Below are 27,896 nucleotides of genomic sequence, written 5' to 3' on the forward strand. Positions count from 1 at the left end.
TTATAAGTTATAAAAATAAAGTGCATAAAGTATTATGATATCTGTCTAAAAGGAAATTGATATGGTGTGCTTCTCAAAGTGCTTTCTAAACATTTTTGTTTAGACCTGTTGATTAATATAATTGTTACCTAGTCCATTGAGAGAAACATTTTTTCAGGGTTGGCGGTTGGTGAAAGCGATTTGAATTCACTGAAAATAGTCTAGAATAACTGATTTTATAGAGATAGAGAGGTCCATTGTGCATAAAATTGTTGAAAACATTTTATAATCAGAAAAATGCAGAAATATGACAGGCTTAACATCTTCAACTAAGGTGATGCATTGGGAACGAGTTTTACTCTTCATTGAGTAATCAATGAACAGCCATGGACTTACTGATTTGGAGAATGACCTGAACGCTAAAGATCGTATGGAGGAAAAACAGTATGACACACATTGAGGCATAACTGTGGCAAATGTAATAAGGATGTCTGTAAATCCTGAGGGGAAAATGATCATGATCAATAGAAATTGATTAAATCTGCCCCCCAGCTGTGCTTGGTTCTAGGTTTAGTCTGGTAGCATATATAGGAGGTGGAAAGTTGAGTGAAGACATCACTCAGTTGATCACCTTTCCTGTGTTGGAGAGCACACTGCGGTGGGTCTTCTCAGAGATGCACATGTCTTTGACTCTCCCAGGCTCTGGTAAGTTGCCATTTATCCATGTACCTCTAAGCAAACCTTAATAGTGCATAAATGTTAAAGATGTGTTTGGAATGTATATTTCTTTGGTGTCATCTAGCTTGCATTTTTGGAGAATTGATATTGGATTGTTTTTCCTATATACGAAAAGAAAAACCGAGCGCGAAGGACTTTCTATATTCTACTTGCTCAATTAATTTTGAGATCAGTGTTTTTTGAAAGGATTTCTCCATGTGTTGTAGACACATGACAAATCTAAGAGTTACTTTCATTGTCTTTATTAACAAGAGAGAAAGAAGAACAGTGTTCCTAGCATCTAAGGAACCCTAGCTGTATGACACCTTGCAGAACAAAAAATAAAACAACTTAAAAGACTCAATTTACATTATTGATAAATTAGGCTTTAGTGCGAACACAAAAATTAAATGAATGGTCCAATTGCTTCAATCATAGAAACTGCAAGTTGTAATTAATTGGTGTGTTAAGCTTGAATATATACTCACCGAAATAAACTGAATAAACTATCAAATCCCCTAAATCTTAAGTGTCATTTAAGACATATTCAAGGATAAAGAATTAGTTCCAGTATTAATGTGTTTCAGACAATGAAGAAAAGGCAAGGCAGGGGCACAGGCACTTCTGTAATCCCACCACACAGTGAGAAAGAAGCAGGGAGACATCCGTGAGTTCAAGGACAGCCTGGTCTACAAAGTGAAACTAGGAATCCCAAGGCTACACTGAGAAAACCTGTCTCAGAAAAAAGAAGAAAGAAAGAAAAGAAAAGAGAGGAAGGATTTTAGGAAACAATGAAGGGAGGAAAAATGTAAACCAAAAGAAAATAAAAGGCAACCACAAATTCTTGATGACTTCAAATATGTGCGGATAATGACTTGAAGTCTCTGGCTCATAGTTAGTCAAAGCTCCATGTGTTGCACACTTGAGAAGCTCATTTGGAGCAAATGCAAACAGTGACATGCCTCTGACATGAACAACTCTGTGCTGGAGAAATTTAACTATTTCTCTGTATTTTCCCACCTGCAAAAATGAATACTGTAGTATGTGATAGCAAACCAAATCACATGGTGGAGGACCCTAAGTACAGACAATATTCTAACATAATCTGATTGTTGCCACAGCATATGAATAGATCATCTCAGTTTCATTCTTTGACAGCAGGAATGTACCTGTTGCTGCTCATGTCAAATCTGCTCCTTTGGGAGCATGTGGCCTCCAGACCAAGTACCTCTGTTTCCACTGAAGACCTGTATCATCGTGTGGTTGAACAGTCTCATAACACATATATCATGGCTGCAGATATATACAGTGAATTTGTAAGTAATGTCCTCACTTCTGGGTTCTTTTCTACAAGGGCTTTCAAATCTCTAAACAGTAATCAAGACGGAAGGCATCATGTATCCGTGTCCAAATACCTCACTTTTAAATGTAATAGAAAAAATAAATCAAATAGTGAAATGCGGGATGGGCAGAATGTGAAGGTCTGTGAAATCTCACAAAGTTGAAAATAATTATATAATATTTGAAGCTTTTCCATGACTAACAGATCCTCTTGTACTGAACTTCTTCACTGGAATGTTGCTCTTCACTGGACTGCTAGGCATGGGTTCTGTCTTCATGGGCAAAGCAAAATATGTTCTATCCTCCTCAGGGATGCAAATCATCTGTTAAGGATCTGAAAGTGAGGAAATAACAAGGCTATTTTCCATTGAAATTTGTGTATATGGATTATATATCCCTGCATTTAGAAGGAATATATATCCTTGTTGTCATTTGCCCTCACTAGTTTTTCTTATATTCCTTATTCTTCTAATATTTCAGGAGTATAAGGTTTCTAAAAATTCTTTATCTTTTGTAAATTCTTTGATACTTAGAATTAGATAATTTGTATTTTCTTAATAAATATCTTACGCACTTACATTCCTCATGCCATTTATATGGAAACATTAAACATTTTGTTAATTCTTATTTCACTCATTGCTGACTATTTCCCTAAAATATGCCTGGAGTTAAATTGTTCACTGTATCAACAGTAAAGAGTCCTTCATTTATCATGAACTCCTTGGTACAGACACCATGACATTTGAGAGCAAATTTCTAAAGGAACAATTTCTTCTTTAAAATGAAGCACATCACTCTGTACCAATGAAAAAAAAAGATATTTATAAAACTGGAGAAATAATAATATTGGGGGCATTTGATTGCTTTCTTTACAAACAATAACACTATCAAAGACAATAAGAAGGAATATTAAGGAGAGGCAAATATTGAGGGCAAACGACTGGATTGTATATGTAAATGAAAGAAAAAGGTAGGCAGCTTATGTGTCTGTCATTTATTGTTAGAATTTTTGTGTAGTTCTTAACCTTTAGGCTTTATCCACTGCAATGGTCTTATAGTTGTGCCTTTTTCTATTCAATTCTGAAACCCCCATTGAATTACAACTATTGTTTTCTTCCAGGATTTGAATTTTGCCAAGAGGAGTTGGTTAACAGACAGGATGCCTACTGTGTGCCACACTGCCTCCATCCATACACCAGAGAATCGTGAGGAAGTCCATGAAACAAAAGTAGGTCTCCCACTGGTTTTATCCAAAATGTAATGCTATTCATGTTCTAGCTGTGCTGTATATAATTACTAAGACCAAAAGAGGTGAGGTAATTTCAGACCCAACAGCTAAAGGAACATGCAACTGTCAGAGAAGAACCACATCACACAAGCGCTAACTTTGGCACTATGTCAAATGCCTGCCAGTGCACACTTTCCCTGAGCTGTGGTTGTCCACATAGAAGACTATTTTCAGTAACGCCTTCTGCTTGTCCCTGGGAAGTTTTAATCTCAACGGGATACTTATTGTTGAATATATTCACAGGCATATAGAATAAAAACAAACCAGTTGTTTTTATGGAGTGAGTGACACTGGATGGTCTTCCTGTGGCAGTCTTTTACTAAACTGAGCAGGGTATCATTTCTTCCTATGTTTCTAATCATACAGATAGTCACATAGATAAAGTATGACTATAATCAAGAAAAATGGAAGAAAACATTAGTATACATTTACTTTTCTAGACAATACAAATAGCACACTGTTGGCATTGAAACATTTAATGATGACAAACAATCTCTGATATCATCACTTTTGAGAAGACAATCAAGTGAGGCTGCACATGTATGCAGACACTGTCCCTTGCATGCTGAGTAAGAATTTACCCTGAATTTCAAGCATGTCATGCAACTAGTCTTAATTATTATTGTCCAGTTCTCCTAGCATCACGTTAACTGTCAGAATTGGGTTGACCATTTCATTCATTAATGTAATCACTCTTTGAAATTCTGATTGAATTTCTGTCTTTTTAACATTTTATGTTTTTGCTTGTTTGCTTATTCCTTTATTGATTTTACATCCTGGTCCTAGACCCATCCCTCCATTGTTCCCATCCTGATCCCCCCTCCCCTCTCCCATCACCCCTCCCCATTGCTCAGAAAAAGGGAGCCCCCACCTTCCTACCTACACCAGCTCATCAAGATGAATCAGGACCAAAAATGTTTTCTTTCCCTATCACCTGTGAAGCCTGACCCACCAGTGGGGAGTAAATAAAAAGCAAGCAAGTGAGTCCCTGTCAGAGAGAGCCACTGCCTTCCTTACTAATTAACCCATATGAAGCCTGAGCTAGCCATCAGCCACATCTGTAGGAGGCCTAGGTCCAGTCCTTGAAAGGCCTTGGTTGGTGCTTCAGCCTAAACAGGACACTCTGGGCAATGGATGGCTCTGTTGGACTTTTTGTGAGGCTTCCCTCAGATCCAAGTTCTTTCCTTCTTTCACCCCACAATTCTATAAGGCTCCCTACACATTGCCCAATGTTTGGCTATGAGTCTCAACATCTCTTTCGAGGCATGCTGGGTAGAGCCGCTCAGAGGAAAACTATGCTTGACTTGCGTCTGAAATCATAGCAGAGTATTGATAATAACGTCAGAGGTTGGCTCTCTCCCATGTGGTGGGTATTGCGCTAGGCCAGGCATTTGTTAGACCTTTCCCCAGTCTCTGCTATATCCTCTTTATCTTTATCCCTACACACCTTACAGTCCACGAAAATTATGAGTAAAAGCTTTTGTGTGTGGGTTGGTGTTCTCTTCCCTACACTAGGAGATTTGTCTAGTTAGAGGGTGTTCTTTTTAGTCTCTTTAGTCCCTGCTACTAGAAGTCTCTGCTAGGGTCCCTCTTAGATCCCCCAGAGAGCCTACCTTAACTTAGTTGCCCAGCTTGTCACAAACATGCCCTGGCCCACAGTCTGTCTTTCTCTACAGGCCTTCTGTACTCCCACCCCCATTCTCCCCAGGTCTGGTCTCCACCCTCACATCTCTTTGTTTTTCCTTTCCTACTCTGTTCCCTTTATTCACCCATTACTTCTGTCAATTCCACTCCCACTTCTTGAGTGAGATTTACGCATCCTCCCTTGGTTTTTCCTTGTTACTTATCTTCCTTGTGTCTGTGCACTGAAGTATGTTTAGCCTGTACTATATGGTAAGAAGCCGCTTATAACTGAGGATATACCATGTGTGTCTTTATTCATCTAGATTTCCTCAATCAGGAAGATCTTTTCTAGGACCATCCATTTGCCTGAAATGTTCATGATTTCTTTGTTTGTTTTTAATAGCTGAGTAGTATTCCATTGTGTAAATGCACCACAATTTCTTTATTTATTCTTTGGATGAGGGAAATCTAAGTTCTTTCCAGTTTCTGGCTTGTATAAATAAAGCTGCTATGAATATAGTTGAACAAGTGTAGTGGTGGTAAGACAGTCTTTTGGATATCTGCCCAGGAGCAGTATGGCTGGGTTGTGAGGTGAGGTAGAGCTTGTCCCAATTTTCTGAGAAAGTGTCAGATTGATTTCCAAAGTGAATGTACATGCCTGCACTCTCACGCACATGGAGGTGTGTTCCCCTTTCTCAACAGCCTCACCAGCATGTGATGTCACTTGGGTGTTTGAACTTATCCATTTTGACAGATGTAAGATGAAACCTCAGAGTCATTTTGAATTTCATTTCCCTGATAAGTAAGAACATTGAGCATTCCTTTAAGTGCTTCTTGATAATTTGAGCTTCCTCTGTTCGGAATTCTCTATTTAGTTCTCTGCCCCATTTTTAATTGTGCTATTTTATTTGTTGGTGTTTAATATTTAGAATTCTGTATATACTTGGATCTTAGCACTTTGTTAGATGTAGGATTGGTGAAGATCTCTTCCCAATCTGTAGACTGTCATTTCATTCCATTGACAGTACCCTTAGCCGTACTGAAGCCTTTCTGTTTCAAGAAGTACTGTTTGGATTTCTTGTTATTCTTTGTTTTCATAGCCTATAAGATTTCTCACAGACATCATAGTAAAAATCTAATAAAAATTTAATTTGCATGAATATGTTTTTATGCTAGCACTTAGTAGCTCAAATTCCATTATTATTTCTATTGATACCTGGAATAACAGTTATGCTCTCTAATGTTTTTCTCCTGCAAGTCAATAAATAAACACCACCTATAGAGCCAAAGGATGTGAATCATGCAGATGCAGGAAAAGTAGAATTTTGACAACCATGTTTTCTGAAATTCACCTGTTTTAATATTCTACCATAATCAGAAATTCTCAAGTAAAAAATATGAGAAACAAATTTGACTCACTACTGTAGTAATTATTTGAACTATTCACTACTGACAGTGTTGGCATCTATGTTATGAGAGTCCTGTGCTTGTACACCTACTGAGCCTTTTAACAGTTGTTTTCTCATAGACAGGGGAAGCAATCAAACAGATCAGGTTTAACAAGGACAAGTGTTAAAAAGTAGAAAAATACAAAAGATCATCATTCAGACCTAATTACTTTTTTTAGCAAACTGGATTTAAGAAGGGGAAAAAGTATATGTAGGTAATGTTTATATAGCATGAAATTATTAACATATATTATTAATAAGAAAACTATACTGTAGTTTGCATCCTCTATGAGACAGCCCCAGGTGTCTAAGTGCACAGCTCTATGTCATGTAGTTTAAGGCAATGTCCAATCATATTTTCTTAGACTGAAGACCTTCTGGTATCAATTGCCAATATTACACGTGCCTGGATAAGACCACTGAAATACCTGGCGTCTGAAGTGGCTGCTCTTCCTGGAGCTTCTGCAACTATGCTGAAAACAGCCAATGATTTGAAGGAAAGAAATGCTGACCTTCTGGTGGGACTAAAGACCATACTCGGCAGGGTGAGCTGTTTCTACACATGTCTTTGTTGATCCTATGCACGCAATGGGTGAATTGTTTGATACATAAGGAATTTTGAGATACCCAAACCCAAGGCTACTTAATGAAAATCCACAGAACAGTGATCTCCACAGGAAATAGCTATGCCTCATAGAAATATGGACTGGAGCTTTCCTGCATGGAGTAAACACGCTTACCTAATTATGAATATTTTATGGCAATCATTGTCTGCACCTTAATAGATTAAGTGAAATGTGCTTCTCATGTAGAAGGATTAAATGAAGTACATAAGATATGAGAGTATAATTATTGAAAAGTAGAAAAGGATCAGGATGCTCTACCAGACTTAATGTGGCACGAAGGACACCTCAGGGGAAGGACTGAGAGCATGTGAGAGTCTCCAACGTCAACGAATTAATGTAGCCTTTTTCTGTCCTTCATTAATTCCATATGTACATCCAAATTGCACCCTGCTTGTCTATGTGTCTAGATATATCTCATCTGAGATCAGTGGCATATCAGAAATATTTATGCCACTCTCCAAGTTATGTTTTGGTGTCTAAGGCCTTTAGAGTAAGCATAAGAGATTCTCACTAAAAAATTATAGTACTCTATTTTTTTTTCATAGTTAATTAAAAATTTGCAAGGAGATGTCTCATGCGTGTAACTCCCTTTGGGGCAATTGTGGGGAGCTGAGACCATTCCAGAATTTATGTCAAAAGAATGGGTGTGGTATTTTCTCTTTGTAATGCACAGACTAAGGAGTCAGCTTAAGGGGATTTGTGTTTAGTTCCAGGTAAAACTGTGAGCAACTGCCTCAGAAATTACGATAGAAGTCACTTGTGGAAAAAAATGCCAAATTACTGCTGACATCCAAATCGTGCCCATTGAATAGTATATATAAATACAATTATGGACACACACACACACACACACACACACACACACACACACACATACCCACACTACCTACCATCACCACCACTACTCAAACACACATGAACAGAAATGAGAAGCAATTTGCATTGGACCAGGGGGGATGACATATATATATATATATATATGTGACTCCCTTTCTTGTGTGAGTAACCATACTGTAGTTTCAGAATTTGTGTCCAAAAAAAAAAAAAAAAAAAAAAAAAAAAAAAAAAAAAATGATGCAGTAAAATCTCTTTGTAACCATAGCAGAGAGCAGGCAGACAAGGAGAACTGCCATGAGTTCCATGTAGAAGTAAATGCAGCCTTTTCAAAAATCAAGGGAGAAGTCACTGGAACTAACATTACCTAACATTGTCCTCTGATATCCAACATCATGTCCACATAAGTACATATACATATAATCCATGTGCAAATACAAACTTACATACTTGAATTGACAAAAAAAAAAAAGTGTTAATGAAGTCCTGCTGGTAATCATGTCAGTGATAGCTGTCTGTTTGATGTTTAGATGAAGATTAAGCCTGGATTTGCTGTAAATGGCTCCCCTACCTGGTCTGGACTGAAAGACTTGAAGTCATCTGATGAAGACACTCGCCTTTTTGCCTTTTATAACAATTTACGCTGCCTGAAAAGGGATATGAATAAGGTTGACAGTTTTCTTAAGGTCTTGAGGTGCCGAGTCGTCTTTAATAATGAATGCTGAGTGCACATCCCTGCGATGTCCTGCTGATATGGTCTTTGTCGGACTAGAGTTTCCATGCTTTTATTTTTTGTCATTTTTATGTGTTGTTCCTATTGCACGCCTAGCAACAATGGGATTTTTCTAATAAAATAAAAGATTTTTAACCAGATTCAATGTGAAATGTAAAAAAGTCTCTTGTTTGCATTTAATATAATATTGGCCTAGGCTATTGTTATGTGCATGTAAAGTTTTGAAATTTGACATGAACATAAGACAGCATACAGCTTATTTTAAGTCACAGACTATGGAGGTAGAAAACTCACATTAGATCCATTGTATCAAAAAGAAAGCTATCTGAGGTAGTTTATAAAAGAAAACTTTCTAGGACCCATGCGTCTCTCATTTAGAGTCCCAATAGGATGCCCTCCCCTCTGTCCCAGTTTCCTGGTAAGTGAAGGCTTTCGTGGGACATGTCCCTTGGGCTAGTATGCAGATATAAGGGAGTATATACCATTTGATTCTTTCTGCTTCTGGGTTAACTCACTCATTATGATCATTTCTAGCTCAATCCATTTATCCACAAATTTTGGGAATTCCTTGTTTTTAATAGCTGAGTAGTATTCCATAGTGTATATGTACCACAGTTTCTTTATCCACTCTTCTACTGAGGGACACTTAGGCTGTTTCCATGTTCTGGCTATTATGAATAAGGCTGCTATGAACATGGTTGAGCAAAGTTTCTTGTTGTGTGCTGGAGCATCTTCTGGGTATATTCCAAGGAGTGGAATAGCTGGGTCTTGAGGAAGCCCTATTCCCAGTTTTCTGAGATAGCACCAGATAGATTTCCAAAGTGGCTGGACTAGTTTGCATTCCCACCAGCAATGAAGGAGTGTTCCTCTCTCCCCACATCCTCGCCAGCATGTGGTGTCGCTTGAGGTTTTGATCTTAGCCATTCTGATGGGTGTAAGTTGGAATCTCAGAGTTGTTTTGATTTGCATTTCCTTGATGACTAAGGAGGTTGAGCATTTCTTTAAGTGTTTCTCAGGCATTTGATACTCCTCTGTTGAGAATTCTCTGTTTAGTTCCAAGCCCCATTTCTCAATTGGGTTATTCGGTTTGGTGGTGTTTAATTTCTTGAGTTCTTTATATATATTGGATATTAGACCTTTGTCAGATGTAGGGTTGGTGAAGATATTTTTCCAATCTATAGGCTGTCGCTTTGTTCTCTTGACAGTGTCTCCTGCCTTACAGAAGCTTCTCAGCTTCATGAGGTCCCATTTATTAATGGTTGACATTAAGGCCTGGGCCGTTGGTGTTCTGTTCAGGAAGTTGTCTCCTGTTCCAATATGTTCCAGGCTCTTTCCCGCTTTTTCCTCTAAGTGGCTTTGTGTCTCTGGTTTTATGTTGAGGTCTTTAATCCACTTGGATTTGAGTTTTGTGCAAGGTGACAAATATGGGTCCAGTTTCATTTTTTTACACATAGACCTCCAGTTAGACTAGCACCATTTGTTGAAGATGCCATCCTTTTTCCATTGAATGGATTTGGCTTCTTTGTCAAAAATCAAGTGACCATGTGTGTGGATTCATATCTGGGTCTTCGATTCGATTCCACTGATCAACCAGCCTGTTGCTGTGCCAGTACCATGCTGTTTTAATTACTATTGCTTTATAGTACTGTTTGAAATCAGGTATGGAGGTTCCTCCGGAGCACCTTTTATTGTACAAGATTGTTTTAGCTATTCTGGGTTTTTTGTTTTTCCATATGAAGTTCAGAATTGAACTTTCAATGTCTTTAAAAAATTGTGTAGGTATTTTGATAGGGATTGCATTGAATCTGTAGATTGCTTTTGGTAGGATGGTCATTTTTACTCTGTTAATTCTCCTGATCCATGAGCAAGGAAGATCATGCCATCTTCTCAGGTCATCTTCAATCTCTTTCTTCAGAGTTTTCAATTTTTTTTTTCATACAAGTCCTTCACTTGCTGGGCTGGAGAGATGGCTCAGCCGTTAAAGGGTAGGCTCACAACCATAAATTTAAGTTCAATTTTTTATTAAATGTTTTTTATTTTTTACATGTACATTTATGTCATTACACACATATGCAACAAACTATCTACAACAAGAAGAACCATGAAACAAACAGGAATTATATATGTGGTACATTCTTAGTGTTTTGGCTATTTGTATTTGGCAGCCTTAAGAAAACATCTTTCCTATTTTCGTGGGTCTAAAATTTCGAATGTAAATCAATATCTATCATATCTCATCATTATCAACTTAAAACATCTACCTAGACCTAAAAACATCTTAACCCCTAGATAAGTAAGCGTAATTGTAAGACTAAAGCATGTGGTATTCAACCCCATCAGAGATTTGAGAAGGAATAAAACTTAAGTACCTGAGTGAACTAGAAGTGCATGTTGGGAAACTTCCCAAATGAGAAGATGACAGAGACAATTTTCTACCTGAGCAGTCACCCAAAACTCTTCTAAAATGTTGGAGCATCATCTTCATCCTTCTGGCCCAATAGATCTGACAGACATATTTGTGAGGCAGGAACTACTGAGGACTTGCTTACCCTGTCTTGGCAGAGTTTGGCCGTCGACTCTGCCTGCATCTAAGCTTGGCCTCTTTTAGGCAGAATTCTGTCTGTAGTAGAAACAAGGACATTTTCCCAGTGGCTTGTAGATAAGTGAACTATTCCTCAACTTAATGCCTTTATTGTCACCCACAAGATACTTTTAATTCATTTGTATAGAATTTTGTTTATATATGCAAAATAAGTTTAATATTAGACACAGTTGTAAATAATTCAAATGTAAGATGATTCTTCACATGCATTATATATATGTGTGTGTGCAAATACATACATATATGTATATGTATTTCTACTCCAATATGAGGTAATGTACCCATATAACTCAATTATAATACAAAGTTTACTTTCATTACTTTGAAAGTGGTATTGCAGAATGTTTATGATGAATAAGTTATACAAATTAATTGTTACTTTATCAAATTATGGTTATATCAGTTACTAGTCTATTTTTAACACAAGAATATACATCTTATGTACAATAGATAAATACTATTCTATAGAAATATAAGGTAAAATTGTTAGATAAGATTTTTAAAACCCTGAGAGACATGCAGAATATGGCATTTAAAATGTTTTTATTATTGTAAGAATTCACTGACAATGAGACAGGTTAACTCCTGGTAAAATCCATCCTACCTCAAAGAGGATGATGATCATCAAAGAACCTCCTTATGGAGATGGCTTCAAAGGTAGCACATTTCTTTATCCCAGCATGTAGAGGCTGATGCAGGTGGATCTCTAAGTTCCAAGGCAACCTGGTCTATAGAGTGGGTTTCAGGACATTTAGGACTACACCAAGAAACTCTGTATCAAAGCAAACAAACAACAAACAAACAAACAAGGCCTGCTATATGAAGGTTTGTCACAGAAAGTGCTGTACTATGCCTGTAAAGGCAAGCGTACTCCCCGTTTTCTCTTCTATATGACTCAGGATATCATGATGTAAGTTGAGGTCTTGATGGATTTGTAGTTTAGGTTGTGTAGAGTGGAAGCTATGGTTCTGTATTCATTCTTCTTCATGTAGATGTCCAATTTGAATAAAAATATTTTTTGAATTATAGTCTTTTCTTCAGTGTATATATTTGGCTTCTCTATCCAAATCATGTGTCTGTAAGTGTATGGATTTATGTCTGAATCTTCCATTTCATTGATCTATTATTGTACTTGTGTTTATGCCAATACTATGATTTTTTTTTTATTTCTATAGCTCTAGAGAGCAGTATAAAATCAGGAAGGATGATGCCTTAATAAAATTTTCACTGTTCATTATAGCTTTAAATCTACTGTGTTACCATGATTGCTGTTTTTATACTGTTATTATTATTTTTCCAAATTTGGCAAAGAATTCTACTAGAACTTTCATGGTGTGCATGTAATAAATAGGTTGCTTTTGTGTTTTCACACTAACTAAATTATAAAAATGAGAGTATTTTTTACTTTTGAGGTCTCCAACTTCTTTCTTTAATGTCTTTTTATTGTGTTTTTATAATATTAATAAAATTATAATTTTGATAAAATTACAAAAATTCATATAAAATTTTAATGTACAATATAAAATTATAATTATTAAAATTAAATTACAACATAGTATATAAAATATTAGTATGTTTATTATGTTATATTTATATAATGTTACATATTATATCATTTTTATTTCAGAAATGATTCATTGGTTTAGTTAGATTTATTCTTTGACATTTTCTTTTATTCTGTGACTATTATGAAACTTATAACTTTTCCAGATCTCTTTCTGGGTTATTTGTCATCTATATATAAGAAAGCTTCAGATTTTTGCATGTTAATTTTGTATCCTGCTATTTTGATGAATGTATGTTTTAGCTGCATATGTTTCCTGCTCATCTTTAGGATATTTTTTATTAAAACATTGGTCCTTTTCTTAATTTTTTGATATATTAGAAGCCTATGTAGTATTTTTCATCAACAACTTTTATCATATGACTATGAATATTATTGTATTTAATAACCTCTTTGGATGTAATAAAGACACATAGAATAAAATAAAAGGAAAACAAAAAGTGAGCACCTTGATGTTTTCATTTTATATTTCTAAACCTGTTATCTCATTCCATAGTCTTATTGCTCTAGCAAAGACTTAAAATACTAAAACAGACATGGAGATTGGGCATCATTGTCATATTTCTGGTTTAAGAAGAAATGTTTTGGATTTCTTTGTATAGAATAATATTTGCTGTGAGTTTTAAAAATTGCCTTTAATATGTTGACATATATCCCTAACTTCTCAAGTCTTCCTAAGACTTTTGTCATAAAAGGACATATGGAAAAAAGAAAAATTGAACATAAGAATGCTACTTACTACTCAAGAAACATGGACCTGATAAATGTATTAGTAAAAAAGTATTCTGGAAGCATAAGATTGAAGCTTGGATGTTCAGAACCAAAATACATAACTGAGAGCTGGCATAGAATAGATACAGGCAAAGCCTAGAACTCAAAAACCAACTATCCTAGACAGTTCAAAGAGGTATGCTTCAGCCATGTACATATGCATATAAATGCCACCTGCACAGATTAAAACACACACACACACACACACACACACACACACACACACACTTCAAAGGCTAAGAAAGGCATCATCTCACCATTTATACCATGCGGTATCAGAAACATTTTTTTTTTGCTATTTCTTCTTTTTTTTTTTTATTAATTTATTCTTGTTACATCTCAATGTTTATCCCATCCCTTGTATCCTCCCATTCTTCCCTCCCTCCCATTTCCCCCTTATTCCCCTCCCCTTGACTGTTCCTGAGGGGGATTTCCTCCCCCTGTATATGCTCATAGGGTATCAAGTCTCTTCTTGGTAACCTGCTATCCTTCCTCTGAGTGCCACCAGGTCTCCCCCTCCAGGGGACATGGTCAAATATGAGGCACCAGAGTATGTGTGAAAGTCATACCCCACTCTCCACTCAACTGTGGAGAATGAACATTATGATAGGCAGATTTGGGGCCAGGGGTCCCACTCACTGAGGCACCAGGCAAGGACAACACAGGCAATAAACTTTAAACAGTTTTCCCTATATTTTCAATTCCACCTCATTTTAATTTTCATTGCACATTCACATTTTGTTTTGAGTACTGACCATCTTACTTACTCATCTCTTATTATATATTGTCTATAAGTACCTGAATTATCCACTCAAATGTAGAAAAGGGTGGCCTGGCAAGTCCTCTGTCATCTGAGAATAAAAAGCAGTAACTTTAGTCCCCAACATACATATATTTGGAGAGACTCCACAAGCTGAGCTATCCTTAGTAAATCATCCTCTTTAGGCATAATCAGTAGATTATCATATCATTTTAGTGCTTGCTACTACCATGCAATGTAATGGTAGAAAATGTCTATCACTCTCAGATGGTTGTCAAAAGAGAAACTACTCTTGGGTTCAAGAGAAGGGACACATGGCACACATTCCACTGGTTAATGTCTGTGAATAGAATTACATTTCTGATCGGTTCTGGATGTGTAAATACAGGTCATAGAGAAGATCTGGAGACACTACATATTGATGTCCGTACTGGTGAAATCATGTTCATGCTTCACTGCTGGGGTTGGACTGTTGGATGTGAAAAGTATGTTATCTCTGTGTCCTTTGAGCTGCCCTTTTGTTGTAATAAGCACTCAGGGGGAGAAGAGTATATGCACAAACTATAACGTATGTCACAGGCGGCAGAGCTCTGTTAGGGAGAACAGAATCTATATATGGTGCCTGCTCTACTAAAGATTCTAAGCATTGATCTGTTCCCAAGTTAAGGACACCAGTGTGCCCAAAATAGAACCCTCTTATTCTCAAAGCAACTTAGTCAGTAAAACTCTTTTGTTATCAAATTTAATATATCACAATTTTTCACTTATACTTCTTAATTTGGAGAAAGTAAAATTGATATGCAGAATTGACTGAAACATCAACAATATATAAATTCAGCCTAATTGCTATGTAACCTTCAAACTGCAGGATGAAAGAAGAGTGTCACATACCCTTCAAGTGAGATGAAATTATGACAGAACCACAGACATTTTAACATGTGGACTCTTCCTAAGGTGACCCTAAGGATGACTAGAGTTTGGAATGTTAAATTAGTGGTACTTAGGGGTAGTTCAATAGTATTTAACTTGTTTGTTATTACATTAAAATTTGCTCACATCGAAGTTATCTTTTATAAACTACCTCAAATATTTTTCTTTTTGATACAATGGATCTAATGTGAGTTTTCTACCTTCATAGACTGTGATCTAAAATAAGCTGTATGCTGTCTTCTGTTCATGTCAAATTTCAAAACTTTACATGCTCATAACAATAGCCAGGGTCAATATTATATTAAATGCAAACAAGAGACTTTCATACATTTCACATCGAATCTGGTTTAAAAAATCTTTTATTTTATAAGAAAAATCCCATTGTTGCTAGGCATGCAATGGTTACAACACATACAAAAGAAATTAAAAAAGCATGGAAACTCTAGTCCGACAAAGACCATATCAGCAGGACATCGCAGGGATGTGCACTCAGCATTCATTATTAAAGACGACTCGGCACCTCAAGACCTTGAGAAAATTGTCAACCTTATTCATATCCCTTTTCAGGCAGCGGCAAATGTTATAAAAGGCAAAAAGGCGAGTGTCTTCATCAGATGACTTCAAGTCTTTCAGTCCAGGCCAGGTAGGGGAGCCATTTACAGCAAATCCAGGCTTAATCTTCATCTAAACATCAAACAGACAGCTATCACTGATTTCATTAACACTTTTTTTTTTTATCAATGCAAGTATGTAAGTTTGTATTTGCACATGGATTATATGTATATGTACTTATATGGACATGATGTTGGATATCAGAGGACAACGTTAGATAGTGTTAGTTCCAGTGACTTCTCCCTTGATTTTGAAAAGGCTGCATTTACTTCTACATGGAACTCATGGCAGTTCTCTTGTCTGCCTGCTCTCTGCTAAGGTTACAAAGAGATGTCACTGCATCATTTTTCTTTTTTGGACACAAATTCTGAAACTAGTGTTTAGTTATTCACACAAGAAAGGGATATATATATATATATATATATATATATATATATATATATATATATATATATATATATATATATATATATATATATGTCATCCCCCCTGGTCCAGTGCAAATTGCTTCTCTTTTCTGAAAATGTATGTGTGGGTGGTAGTTGCAGTGGTGGTGGGTAGTAGATGCTGGTGTGTGTGTGTGTGTGTGTGTGTGTGTGTGTGTGTGTGTGTGTACACATAATTGTATTTGTATATACTTTTCAATGGGCACGATTTGGATGTCAATAGTAATTTGATATATATTTCCACAAGTGACTTCTATTGTAATTTTCGGAGGCAATTGCTCTCATTTTTTACCTGGAACTAACCACAAATCCCCGTAAGCTGACTCCTTAATCTGTGCATTTCAAAGAGAAATTACCACACCCATTCTTTTGACAGAAATTCTGGAATGGTTTCAGCTCCTCACAACTGTCCAAAAGGCAGTTACACACATGAGACATCTCTTTGTAAATTTTTAACTAACTTTGAAAAAAAATAGAGTAATATAATTTTTTTAGTGAGAAACTCTTATGTTTACTCTAAAGGCCTTAGGCACGGAAAAATAACTTGGAAAGTGGCATAAATATTTTCTGATATGCCACTGATCTCACATGCTCTCAGTCCTTCCCCTGAGGTGTCCTTCGTGCCACATTAGGTCTGGTAGAGCACCCTGATCCTTTTCTACTTTTCAATAATTATATTCTCCTATCTTATGTACTTCATTTAATCCTTCTACACGAGAAGCACATTTCACTTGCTCTATTAAGGTACAGACAATGAATGCCATAAAATATTCATAATTAGGTAAGCGTGTTTACTCCATGCAGGAAAGCTCCAGTCCATATTTCTATGAGGCATGGCTATTTCCTGTGGAGATCACTGTTCTGTGGATTTCTCATTAAGTAGTCTTGGGTTTGGGTATCTCAAAATTCTTTATGTATCACACAATTCACCCATTGCGTGCATAGGATCAACAAAGACATGTGTAGAAACAGCTCACCCTGCTGAGTATGGTCTTTAGTCCCGTCAGAAGGTCAGTATTTCTTTCCTTCAAATCATTGGCTGTTTTCAGCATAGCTGCAGAAGCTCCAGGAAGAGCAGCCACTTCAGACGCCAGGTATTTCAGTGGTCTTATCCAGGCACGTGTAATATTGGCAATTGATACCAGAAGGTCTTCAGTCTAAGAAAATATGATTGGACATTGCCTTAAACTTCATGACGTAGAGCTGTGCACTTAGACACCTGGGGACTTCTCAGAAAGGACGCAAACTGCCGTATAGTTTTCTTATTAATAATATATGTTAATAAGTTCATGCTATATAAATATTACATACATATAAATTTTTCCCTTTTTAATTTCACTTTGCTAAATAAAACTAATTAGGTCTGAATGACGATCTTTTGTATTTTTCTACTAACATTTGTCTTTGTTAAACCTAATGTGTTTGATTGCATGCCCTGTCTATGAGAAAACAAGTTGTATAGGGCTCAGTAGGTGTACAAACACAGGACTCTCATAACATAGGTGCCAACACTGTCAGGAGAGAATAGTTCAAATAATTACTACAGTAGCAAGTCAAATTTGTTTCTCATATTTTTACTTGTGAATTTCTGATTACAGTAGAATACTAAAACAGGTGAACTTCAGAAAACATGGTTGTCAAAATTATACTTTTCCTGCATCTGCATGATTCACATCCTTTGGCTCTATAGGTGGTGTTTATCTGTTGACTTGCAGGAAAAAAATCAGTAAGAGCATAACTGTAATTCCAGGTATCAGTAGAAATAATAATGAAATTTGAGCTATTAAGTGTTAGCATAAAAACATATTCATGCAAATTAAATTTTTACTAGATTTTTACTATGAAGTCTGTGAGAAATCTTATAGGCTATGAAAATAAAGAATAAGACAAAATCCGAATAGGACTTCTTGAAACAGAAAAACTTCTGTAAAGCCAAGGACACTGTCAATTGAATGAAATGAGAGTCTACAGATTGGGAAAGGATCTTCACCAATCCTACATCTAACAAAAGCTATGATCCAAGTATATAAAGAATTCAAAATATTAAACACCAACAAATAAATTTACACAATCAAAAATGGGGCAGAGAACTAAATAGAGAATTCTGAACAGAGGAAGTTCAAATTACCAAGAAGCACTTAAAGGAATGCTCAATGTCCTTACTTATCAGGGAAATGAAAGTCAAAATGACTCTGAAGTTCCATCTTACATCTGTCAGAATGGATAAGTTCAAACACTTAAGTGACATCATTTGCTGGTGAAGATGTCAGAAAAGGGGAATGCACCTCCACTGTGTGTGGGAGTGCAATCATGTACATCCACTTTGGAAATCAATCTGACACTTTCTCAGAAAATTGGGACTAGCTCTACCTCACCTCACAACCCAGCCATACTACTCCTGGGCACATATACAAAAGACTGTCTTACCACAACTCCATTGTTCAACTATATTTATAGCAGCTTTATTCATACTAGCCTGAGACTGAAAAGAACTTAGATTTCCCTCATCCAAAAAATAAATAAAGAAATTATGGTGCATTTACAAAATGGAAAACTACTCAGCTATTAAAAACAAAGGAATCATGAACATTTTAGGCAAATGGATGGTACTAGAAAAGATCATCCTGAATGAGGTAATCTAGATGCATAAAGACACACATGAGGCTTTTACTTTACAAGCAGAGGGCAATAAAAGCCTATATGCATTTTCAAGATTTCAGGAAAAGATGTGAACAAGAACTACATGAATGAATTTATTTTGGAGAACACATCATATATACCACTAAAAAAAAAAAAAAAAAAGACACACATGGTATATTCTCACTTATAAGCAGCTTTTAACCATATAGTACAGGAAAAATATACTTCAAAGTACAGACACAAGGAAGATAAGTAGCAAGAAGGAACCAAGGGAGGATGCGTAAATCTCACTCAAGAAGTGGAAGTAGAATTGACAGAAGTAATGGTTGAATAAAGGGAACAGAGTAGGAAAGGAAAAACAAAGAGATGTGAGGGTGGAGACCAGACCTGGGGAGAATGGGGGTGGGAGTACAGAAGGCCTGTAGAGAAAAGACAGACTGTGGGCCAGGGCATGTGTGTGACAAGCTGGACAACGAAGTTAAGGTAGGCTCCCTGGGGGATCTAAGAGGGACCCTAGCAGAGACTTCTAGTAGCAGGGACTAAAGAGACTAAAAAGAACACCCTCTAACTAGACAAATCTCCTAGTGTAGGGAAGCGAACACCAACCCACACACAAAAGCTTTTACTCATAATTCTCGCTGACTGTAAGGTGTGTAGGGATAAAGATAAAGAGGATATAGCAGAGACTGGGGAAAGGTCTAACAAATGCCTGGCCTAGCCCAATACCCACCACATGGGAGAGAGCCAACCTCTGACATTATGAACAATACTCTGCTATGATTTCAGACGCAAGTCAAGCATAGTTTTCCTCTGAGCGGCTCTACCCAGCATGCCTCGAAAGAGATGTTGAGACTCCTAGCCAAACATTGGGCAATGTGTAGGGAGCCTTATAGAATAATGGGGTGAATGAAGAAAAAAAATTGGATCTGAGGGGAGCTTCACATGAAGTCCAATAGAGCCATCTAGCCAGTGCCCAGAGTGTCCTGTTTAGACTGAATCACCAGCCAAGGCCTTGCAAGGACTGGACCTAGGCCTTCTACAGATGCAGCTGATGGCTAGTGCAGGCTTCATATAGGTTAATTAGTAAGGAAGGCGGTAGCTCTCTCTGGCAGGGACTCTCTTGCTTGCTTTTTAATTACTCCCCACTGTTAGTTCTGGCTTGCCAGGCGATAGGGGAAGAAAACATGTTCAGTCCTGATTCATCTTGATGAGCTGGGGTACGTAGGAAGGTGGGGGCTCCCTTTTTCTGAGGAATGGGGAGGGGTGATGGGAGACATGGAGGGAGGATCAGGATGGGAACAATGGAGGGATGGGTCTAAGACCAGGATGTAAAGTCAATAAAGAGATAAATAAAAAAACGAAAATATAAAAATTTAAAAAGACAGAACTTCAATCAGAATTTCAAAAAATGCTTACATTAATGAATGGAATGGACAACCCAGTTCTGATAGCTAACATGGTGCTAGGAGAACTGTACAATAATAATTAAGACTAATTGCATGACATGCATGGAATTTACGGTGAATTCTTAGGTAGCATGCAAGGGACAGTGTCTGCATACAGTTTGCCGTCTCACTTTATTGTCTTCTCAAAAGTGATATCAGAGATTGTTTGTCATCATTTAATGTTTCAATGCCAACAATGTGCTATTTGTATTGTCTAGAAAAGAAAATATATACAAATGTTTCTTCCATATTTCTTGATTATAGTCATACTTTATTTATGTGACTATCTGTATTTAAGTTACTCATCTTAATAATACAAGCATGACTAGAGAAGAGATTATGTGTGTGAGATGGATGTACATTTTGATTATATATATCTCAAATTCTGTTGCTTATGACAGGTATCAGAGGGAAGAGATCATAATATTAGATATACATTAATCTTTTTCAGAGTTATGAAGTTCTCATCAAAATGGAAGTCATGCTGATTAACTTGATATAGTCTATAGAGGAGCCACTTGTTATGCTGAGTTTCAGTTAAGATGTAGGGGGAAGGAAGACCAGTCAGGGGGAACTGAACTAATAATGAGGGAACAGGAGAAGGTCCCACAGAGTTGAGAAACATAGGAAGAAATGATACCCTGCTCAGTTTAGTAAAAGACTGTCACAGGAAGACCATCCAGTGTCACTCCATAAAAACAACTGGTTTGTTTTTACTTTATATGCCTGTGAATATATTCAACAATAAGTATCCCGTTGAGATTAAAACTTCCCAGGGACAAGCAGAAGGCGTTACTGAAAATAGTCTTCTATGTGGACAACCACAACTCAGGGAAAGTGTGCATTGGCGGGCATTTGACATAGTGCCAAAGTTAGCGCTTGTGTGATGTGGTTCTTCTCTGACAGTTGCATGTTCCTTTAGCTGTTGGGTCTGAAATTATCTCACCTCTTTTGGTCTTAGTAATTATATACAGCACAGCTAGAACATGGATAGCATTACATTTTGGATAAAACCAGTGGGAGACCTACTTTTGTTTCATGGACTTCCTCACGATTCTCTGGTGTATGGATGGAGGCAGTGTGGCACACAGTAGGCATCCGGTCTGTTAACCAACTCCTCTTGGCAAAATTCAAATCCTGGAAGAAAACAATAGTTGTAATTCAATGGGGGTTTCAGAATTGAATAGAAAAAGACACAACTATAAGACCATTGCAGTGGATAAAGCCTAAAGGTTAAGAACTACAGAAATCAATAAATTAGAAACAAAAAGAACAATTCAAAGAATCAACAAAACCAGGAGCTGGTTCTTTGAGAAAATCAACAAAATAGACAAACCGTTAGCCAAACTAACTAAAAGGCAGAGGGACAGTATCCAAATCAACAAAATCAAAAATGAAAAGGGAGTCATAACAACAGACACCGAAGAAATACAAAGAATCATAAGATTCTACTTTAAAGGCATATATGCCACAAAATTTGAAAATCTAAGAGAAATGGACATTTTTCTTGATCGATTCCACTTGCCAAAATTGAATCAAGATTAGATAAACAAATTAAATAGGCCTATTTCTCCTACAGAAGTAGAAGCAATCATTGATAGTCTCCCAACCAAAAAAAGCTCAGGGCCAGATGGTTTCAGTGCAGAATTCTATCAGACCTTCAAAGTGGAGCTAATACCAATAGTCTTCAAGCTACTCCAAAAGATAGAATTGGATGGAACATTACCAAATTCTTTCTATGAGGCCACAGTCACGTTGATACCTAAACCTCACAAAGACCCAACAAAAAAAGAGAACTTCAGACCGATTTCTCTTATGAACATAGACGCAAAGATACTCAATAAAATACTGGCAAAACGAATACAAGAACATATCAAAGATATCATTCATCATGACCAGGTAGGCTTCATTCCAGGCATGCAGGGATGGTTTAATATACAGAAATCCATCTATGTAATCCACCATATAAACAAACTAAAGAAAAAAAAACCACATGATCATCTCCTTAGATGCAGAAAAAGCGTTTGACAAAATCCAACACCCATTCATGTTTAAAGTGTTGGAGAGATCGGGGATACAAGGCACTTATCTAAACATAATAAAGGCTATATACAGCAAGCCAATAGCCAACATCAAATTAAATGGAGAGATACTCAAGAAAATTCCTCTAAAATCAGGGACCAGACAAGGCTGCCCACTTTCTCCATATCTCTTCAATATAGTTCTTGAAGTCCTAGCCAGAGCAATAAGACAACACAAGGAGATCAAGGGGATCCAAATGGGAAAGGAAGAAGTCAAGCTATCCCTATTTGCAGATGATATGATAGTGTACATAAGTGACCCCCAAAATTCCACCAGAGAACTCCTTCAGTTGATAAGCACATTCAGCAAACTGGCTGGTTACCAAATTAACTCAAAAAAATCAGTAGCCTTCCTATATACAAATGACAATCATACAGAGGAAGAAATTAGGAAATCTATACCCTTCATGTTAGCCACAAGCAATTTAAAATACCTAGGAGTAATGCTAACCAAGCAAGTGAAAGACTTGTTTGAAAAAAACCTTAAGTCCCTAAAGAAAGAGATTGAAGGTGACTTGAGAAGATGGAGGGATCTCCCTTGTTCGTGGATTGGGAGAATCAACATAGTAAAAATGGCCATTTTACCAAAAGCAATTTACAGATTCAATGCAATCCCTATCAAAATACCTACACAATTTTTTAAAGACATGGAAAGGTCAATTCTCAACTTTATATGGAAAAGCAAAAAACCCAGACTAGATAAAACAATATTATACAATAAAAGATCCTCAGGAGGAATCTCCATACCTGATCTCAAGCTGTACTATAGAGCAATAGTAATTAAAACAGCATGGTACTGGCACAGCAATAGGCTGGTTGATCAGTGGAATCGAATCGAAGACCCAGATATGAATCCACACACATATAGTCACCTGATTTTTGACAAAGAAGCCAAATCTATTCAATGGAAAAAGGATAGCATCTTCAACAAATGGTGCTGGTCTAACTGGATTTCCACATGTAGAAAAATGCAATTGGACCCATACTTGTCACCATGCACGAAGCTCAAGTCCAAATGGATTAAAGACCTCAATATAAAACCAGAGACACTAAGTCAGTTAGAAGAAAAAGTGGGGAAGAGCCTGGAACACATTGGCACCGGAGACAACTTCCTGAACAGAACACCAACAGCCCAGGCCTTAATGTCAACAATTAATAAATGGGACCTCATGAGGCTGAGAAGCTTCTGTAAGGCAGGAGACACTGTCAAAAGAACAAAGCGACCGCCTACAGACTGGGAAATAATCTTCACCAACCCTGCATCTGACAAAGGTCTAATATCCAAACTTTATAAAGAACTCAAGAAATTAAACGCCACCAAACCAAATAACCCAATTGAGAAATGGGACACAGAATTAAACAGAGAATTCTCAACAGAGGAATATCAAATGGCTGAGAAACACTTAAAGAAATGCTCAACCTCCTTAGTCATCAGGGAAATGCAAATCAAAACAACTCTGAGATTCCATCTTACACCCATCAGAATGGCTAAGATCAAACATTCACGTGACACCACATGCTGGCGAGGATGTGGGGAGAGAGGAACACTCCTTCATTGCTGGTGGGAATGCAAACTAGTCCAGCCACTTTGGAAATCTATCTGGTGCTATCTCAGAAAACTGGGAATAGGGCTTCCTCAAGACCCAGCTATTCCACTCCTTGGAATATACCCAGAAAATGCTCCAGCACACAACAAGAAAATTTGTTCAACCATGTTCATAGCAGCCTTATTCATAATAGCCAGAACATGGAAACAGCCTAAGTGTCCATCAGTAGAAGAATGGATAAAGAAACTGTGGTACATATACACTATGGAATACTACTCAGCTATTAAAAATAAGGAATTCCCAAAATTTGTGGACAAATGGATTGAACTAGAAATGATCATAATGAGTGAGCTAACCGAGAAGCAGAAAGACTCAAATGGTATATACTCACTTATAACTGAACACTAGCCCAAGGGGCAGGTCCCATCAAAATCTGCACCTACCAGGAAAGTGGGATAGAGGTGAGAACATCCTATTGAGACTCTAGGTGAGAAAAATATAGGGGATAGGGAAGTAAGTGGATCCAGAGAGTCCTAGAAACCTACAAGAGGAACAGTATGATGGGTGGATCTGAGCCCAGGGGTTCTGCTTGATCAAAGGCACCAACCAAGGACAAAACATGCAACCATCATCAAACCCCTACCCAGATCTAACCAAAGGAAGGAACATTTTCCACAGTTAAGTGGAGACTGGGGACTGACTTTCACAGGATCTCTGGTGCCCCATATTTGGCCATGTCCCTTTCTTCGGGAGGCCCAATGGCACTCGGAGGAAGGATAGCAGATTACCAAGAAGAGACTTGATACCCTAGCACCATATTCAGGGGGAGGAGGTCCCCCTTGGTCACAGTCATAGGGAAGGGAGATTGGGGTGAAAGTGGGAGGGAGGGAGGAATGGGAGGATGTATGGGATGGGATAGAAAATGAGATGTAATATGAATTATTTTATCTTTCAATAAAAATTTGTTAAAAAACATAAAAAAAAGAACTACACAAAAATTCTAACAATAAATGACAGACACATAAGCTGCCTACCTTTTTCCTTCATTTACATATACAATCCAGTCTATTGCCCCCAATATTTGCCTCTCCTTAATATTCCTTCTTATTGTCTTTGGTAGTGTTATTGTTCGGAAAGAAAACAATAAAATTAATAAAATGCCTCCAAATTCCTAATTACTATGTCCATAAGTATCTAGGATTCTTGCGTGAGTGTAATAGAAATATTGTTATCTATCCAATTATATAAATATCTTATTTTTCATTGGTACAAAGTGATGTGTTTTATTTTAAAGAAGAAATTGTTCCTTTAGAAATTTGCTCTCAAATATCACTGTGTCTGTACCAAAGAGTTTATGATAAATGTAGGACTCTTTACTGTTGATACAGTGAACAATTAATCATTTAACTCCAGGCATATTTTAGGGAAATAGTCAGCAATGAGTGAATAAGAATTCACAGAATGTTTAATGTTTCCATATGAATGGCATGAGGAATGTATGTGCGTAAGATATTTATTAAGAAAATACAAATGGCCTAATTCTAAGTATCAAAGAATTTACAAAAGATAAAGAATTCTTAGAAACGTTATACTCCTGAAATATTAGAAGAATAAGGAATATAAGAAAAATTAGCGAGGGCAAATAACGACAAGGATATATATTCCTTCTAAATGCAGGGATATATAATCCATATACACAAATTTCAATGGAAAATAGCCTTGTTGTTTCCTCACTTTCAGATCCTTAACAGATTATTTGCATCCCTGAGGAGGATAGAACATATTTTGTTTTGCCCATGAAGACAGAACCCATGCCTAGCAGTCCAGTGAAGAGCAACATTCCAGTGAAGAAGTTCAGTACAAGAGGATCTGTTATTCATGGAAAAGCTTCAAATATTATATAATTATTTTCAACTTTGTGAGATTTTACAGACCTTCACATTCTGCCCATCCCACATTTCACTATTTGATTTTTTTCTATTACATTTAAAAGTGAGGTATTTGGACACGGATACATGATGTATTCCTTTTTAGTTACTGTTTAGAGATTTGAAAGCCCTTGTAGAAAAGAACCCAGAAGTGAGGACATTACTTACAAATTCACTGTATATATCTGCAGCCATGATATATGTGTTATGAGACTGTTCAACCACACGATGATACAGGTCTTCAGTGGAAACAGTGGTACTTGGTCTGGAGGCCACATGCTCCCAAAGGAGCAGATTTGACACGAGCAGCAACAGGTACATTCCTGCTGTCAAAGAGAGAAACTGAGATGATCTATTCATATGCTGTTGCAACAATCAGATTATGTTAGAATGTTGTCTGTACTTAGGGCCCTCCACCATGTGATTTGGTTTGCTATCACATAATACAGTATTCATTTTTGCAGCTGGGAAAGTACAGAGAAATAGTTAAATTTCTCCAGCACAGAGTTTTTCATGTCAGAGGCATGTCACTGTTTGCATTTGCTCCAAATGAGCTTCTCAAGTGTACCAACACATGGATCTTTGACTAACCATGAGCCAGAGACTTCAAGTCATTATCTGCACATATTTGAAGTCATCAGGAATTTATGATTGCCTTTTATTTTCTTTTCATTTACATTTTTCCTCCCTTCATTCTTTCCTAACTTCTTTACTTTCTTTCTTTCTTTTTTTTTTTGAGACAGGTTTTTTTCAGTGTAGCCTTGGGTTTCCTTGTCTCACTTTGTAGACCAGGGTGGCCTCAAAATCATGGAGATCTCCCTGCTTCTTCCTCACTGTGTGCTGGGATTACAAAAGTGCCACTGCCCCTGCCTTGCTTTTTTTCATTGTCTTAAACACATTAATATTGGAACTAACTGTTTATCCTTGAATATTTCTTAAACGACACTTAAGACTTAGGGGATTTCATAGGTTATTCAGTTTCTTTCGGTGAGTATATATTCAAGCTTAACACACAAGTTAATTACAACTAGTAGTTTCGGTGATTGAAGCAATAGAACCATTCATTTAAGTTTTGTGTTCTCACTAATGCCTAGTTTCTCAATAATGCAAATTGAGTCTGTTAAGTTATTTTATTTTTTGTTCTGCAAGGTGTCAAACAGCTAGGGTTCCTTAGATGCTAGGAACACTGTTCCTCTTTCTCTCTTGTTAATAAAGACAATGAAAGTAACTCTGAGATGTGTCATGTTTCTACAACACATGGAGAAATCCTTTCAAAAAACACTGATCTCAAAATTAATTGAGCAAGTAGAATATAGAAAGTCCTTTCCACTCCATGTTTCTTTTTGTGTATAGGAAAAACAGTCCAATATCAATTCTCCAAAGATGGAAGCTAGATGACACCAAAGAAATATACATTCCAAACATATCTTTAACATGTGTGCACACTTAAGGTTTACTTAGAAGTATATGGATAAATGGCAACTTACCAGAGCCTGGGAGAGTCAAAGACACATGCATCTCTGAGAAGACCCACAACAGTGTGTTCTCCAACACCGGAAAGGTGACCAACTCAGTGATGTTTTCATTCAACTTTCCACCTCCTATATATGCTGCCAGACTAAACCCAGAACCAAGCATAGCTCGGGGGCAGATTTAATCAATTTCTATTGATCATGCTCATTTTCCCCTCAGGATTTACAGACATCCTCTTTACACTTGCCACAGTTATGCCTCAATGTGTGTCATACTGTTTTTGCTCCATATGATCTTTAGAGTTCAGGTCATTCTCCAAATCAGTAAGGCCATCGCTGTTCATTGATTATTCAATGATGAGTAAAACTCACTCCCAATGCATCACCTTAGTTGAAGATTTTTTTTTATTAATTTATTCTTGTTACATATCAATGTTTATCCCATCCCCTGTATCCTCCCATTCCTCCCTCCTCCCCCCATTTTCCCATTATTCCCTTCCCCTATAACT

General features: G+C 37.0%; 2 protein-coding genes across 4 annotated transcripts; one reads left to right on the plus strand and one right to left on the minus strand.

Annotated features, from left to right (window-relative positions):
- Positions 1-653: 653 nt before the first annotated feature.
- On the plus strand, positions 654-8,581 carry LOC127186993 (prolactin-3D4-like). Of its 2 annotated transcripts, none has more exons than XM_051143259.1 (5): positions 654-684; positions 1,855-2,012; positions 3,158-3,265; positions 6,762-6,941; positions 8,393-8,581. In XM_051143259.1, the coding sequence occupies exons 1-5, from the start codon at positions 654-656 to the stop codon at positions 8,579-8,581; spliced, it is 666 nt and encodes a 221-aa protein (XP_050999216.1). The 2 variants fall into 2 exon arrangements, with proteins under 2 accessions (XP_050999216.1, XP_050999217.1); XM_051143260.1 differs by having other exon boundaries at positions 1,858-2,012.
- Positions 8,582-15,705: 7,124 nt separating this feature from the next.
- Positions 15,706-27,433, minus strand: LOC127186994 (prolactin-3D4-like). 2 transcript variants are annotated; one of them, XM_051143263.1, is made up of 5 exons: positions 27,403-27,433; positions 26,084-26,238; positions 21,389-21,496; positions 17,252-17,431; positions 15,706-15,894 (listed from the first exon to the last, which is right to left on the minus strand). In XM_051143263.1, exons 1-5 carry the CDS (start codon positions 27,431-27,433, stop codon positions 15,706-15,708), a joined length of 663 nt encoding a protein of 220 aa, XP_050999220.1. The 2 variants fall into 2 exon arrangements, with proteins under 2 accessions (XP_050999220.1, XP_050999219.1); XM_051143262.1 differs by having other exon boundaries at positions 26,084-26,241.
- Positions 27,434-27,896: the final 463 nt, after the last annotated feature.

The sequence above is a fragment of the Acomys russatus genome, chromosome 3, assembly GCF_903995435.1.
Source record: "Acomys russatus chromosome 3, mAcoRus1.1, whole genome shotgun sequence".
Taxonomy (NCBI): Eukaryota; Metazoa; Chordata; class Mammalia; order Rodentia; family Muridae; genus Acomys; species Acomys russatus.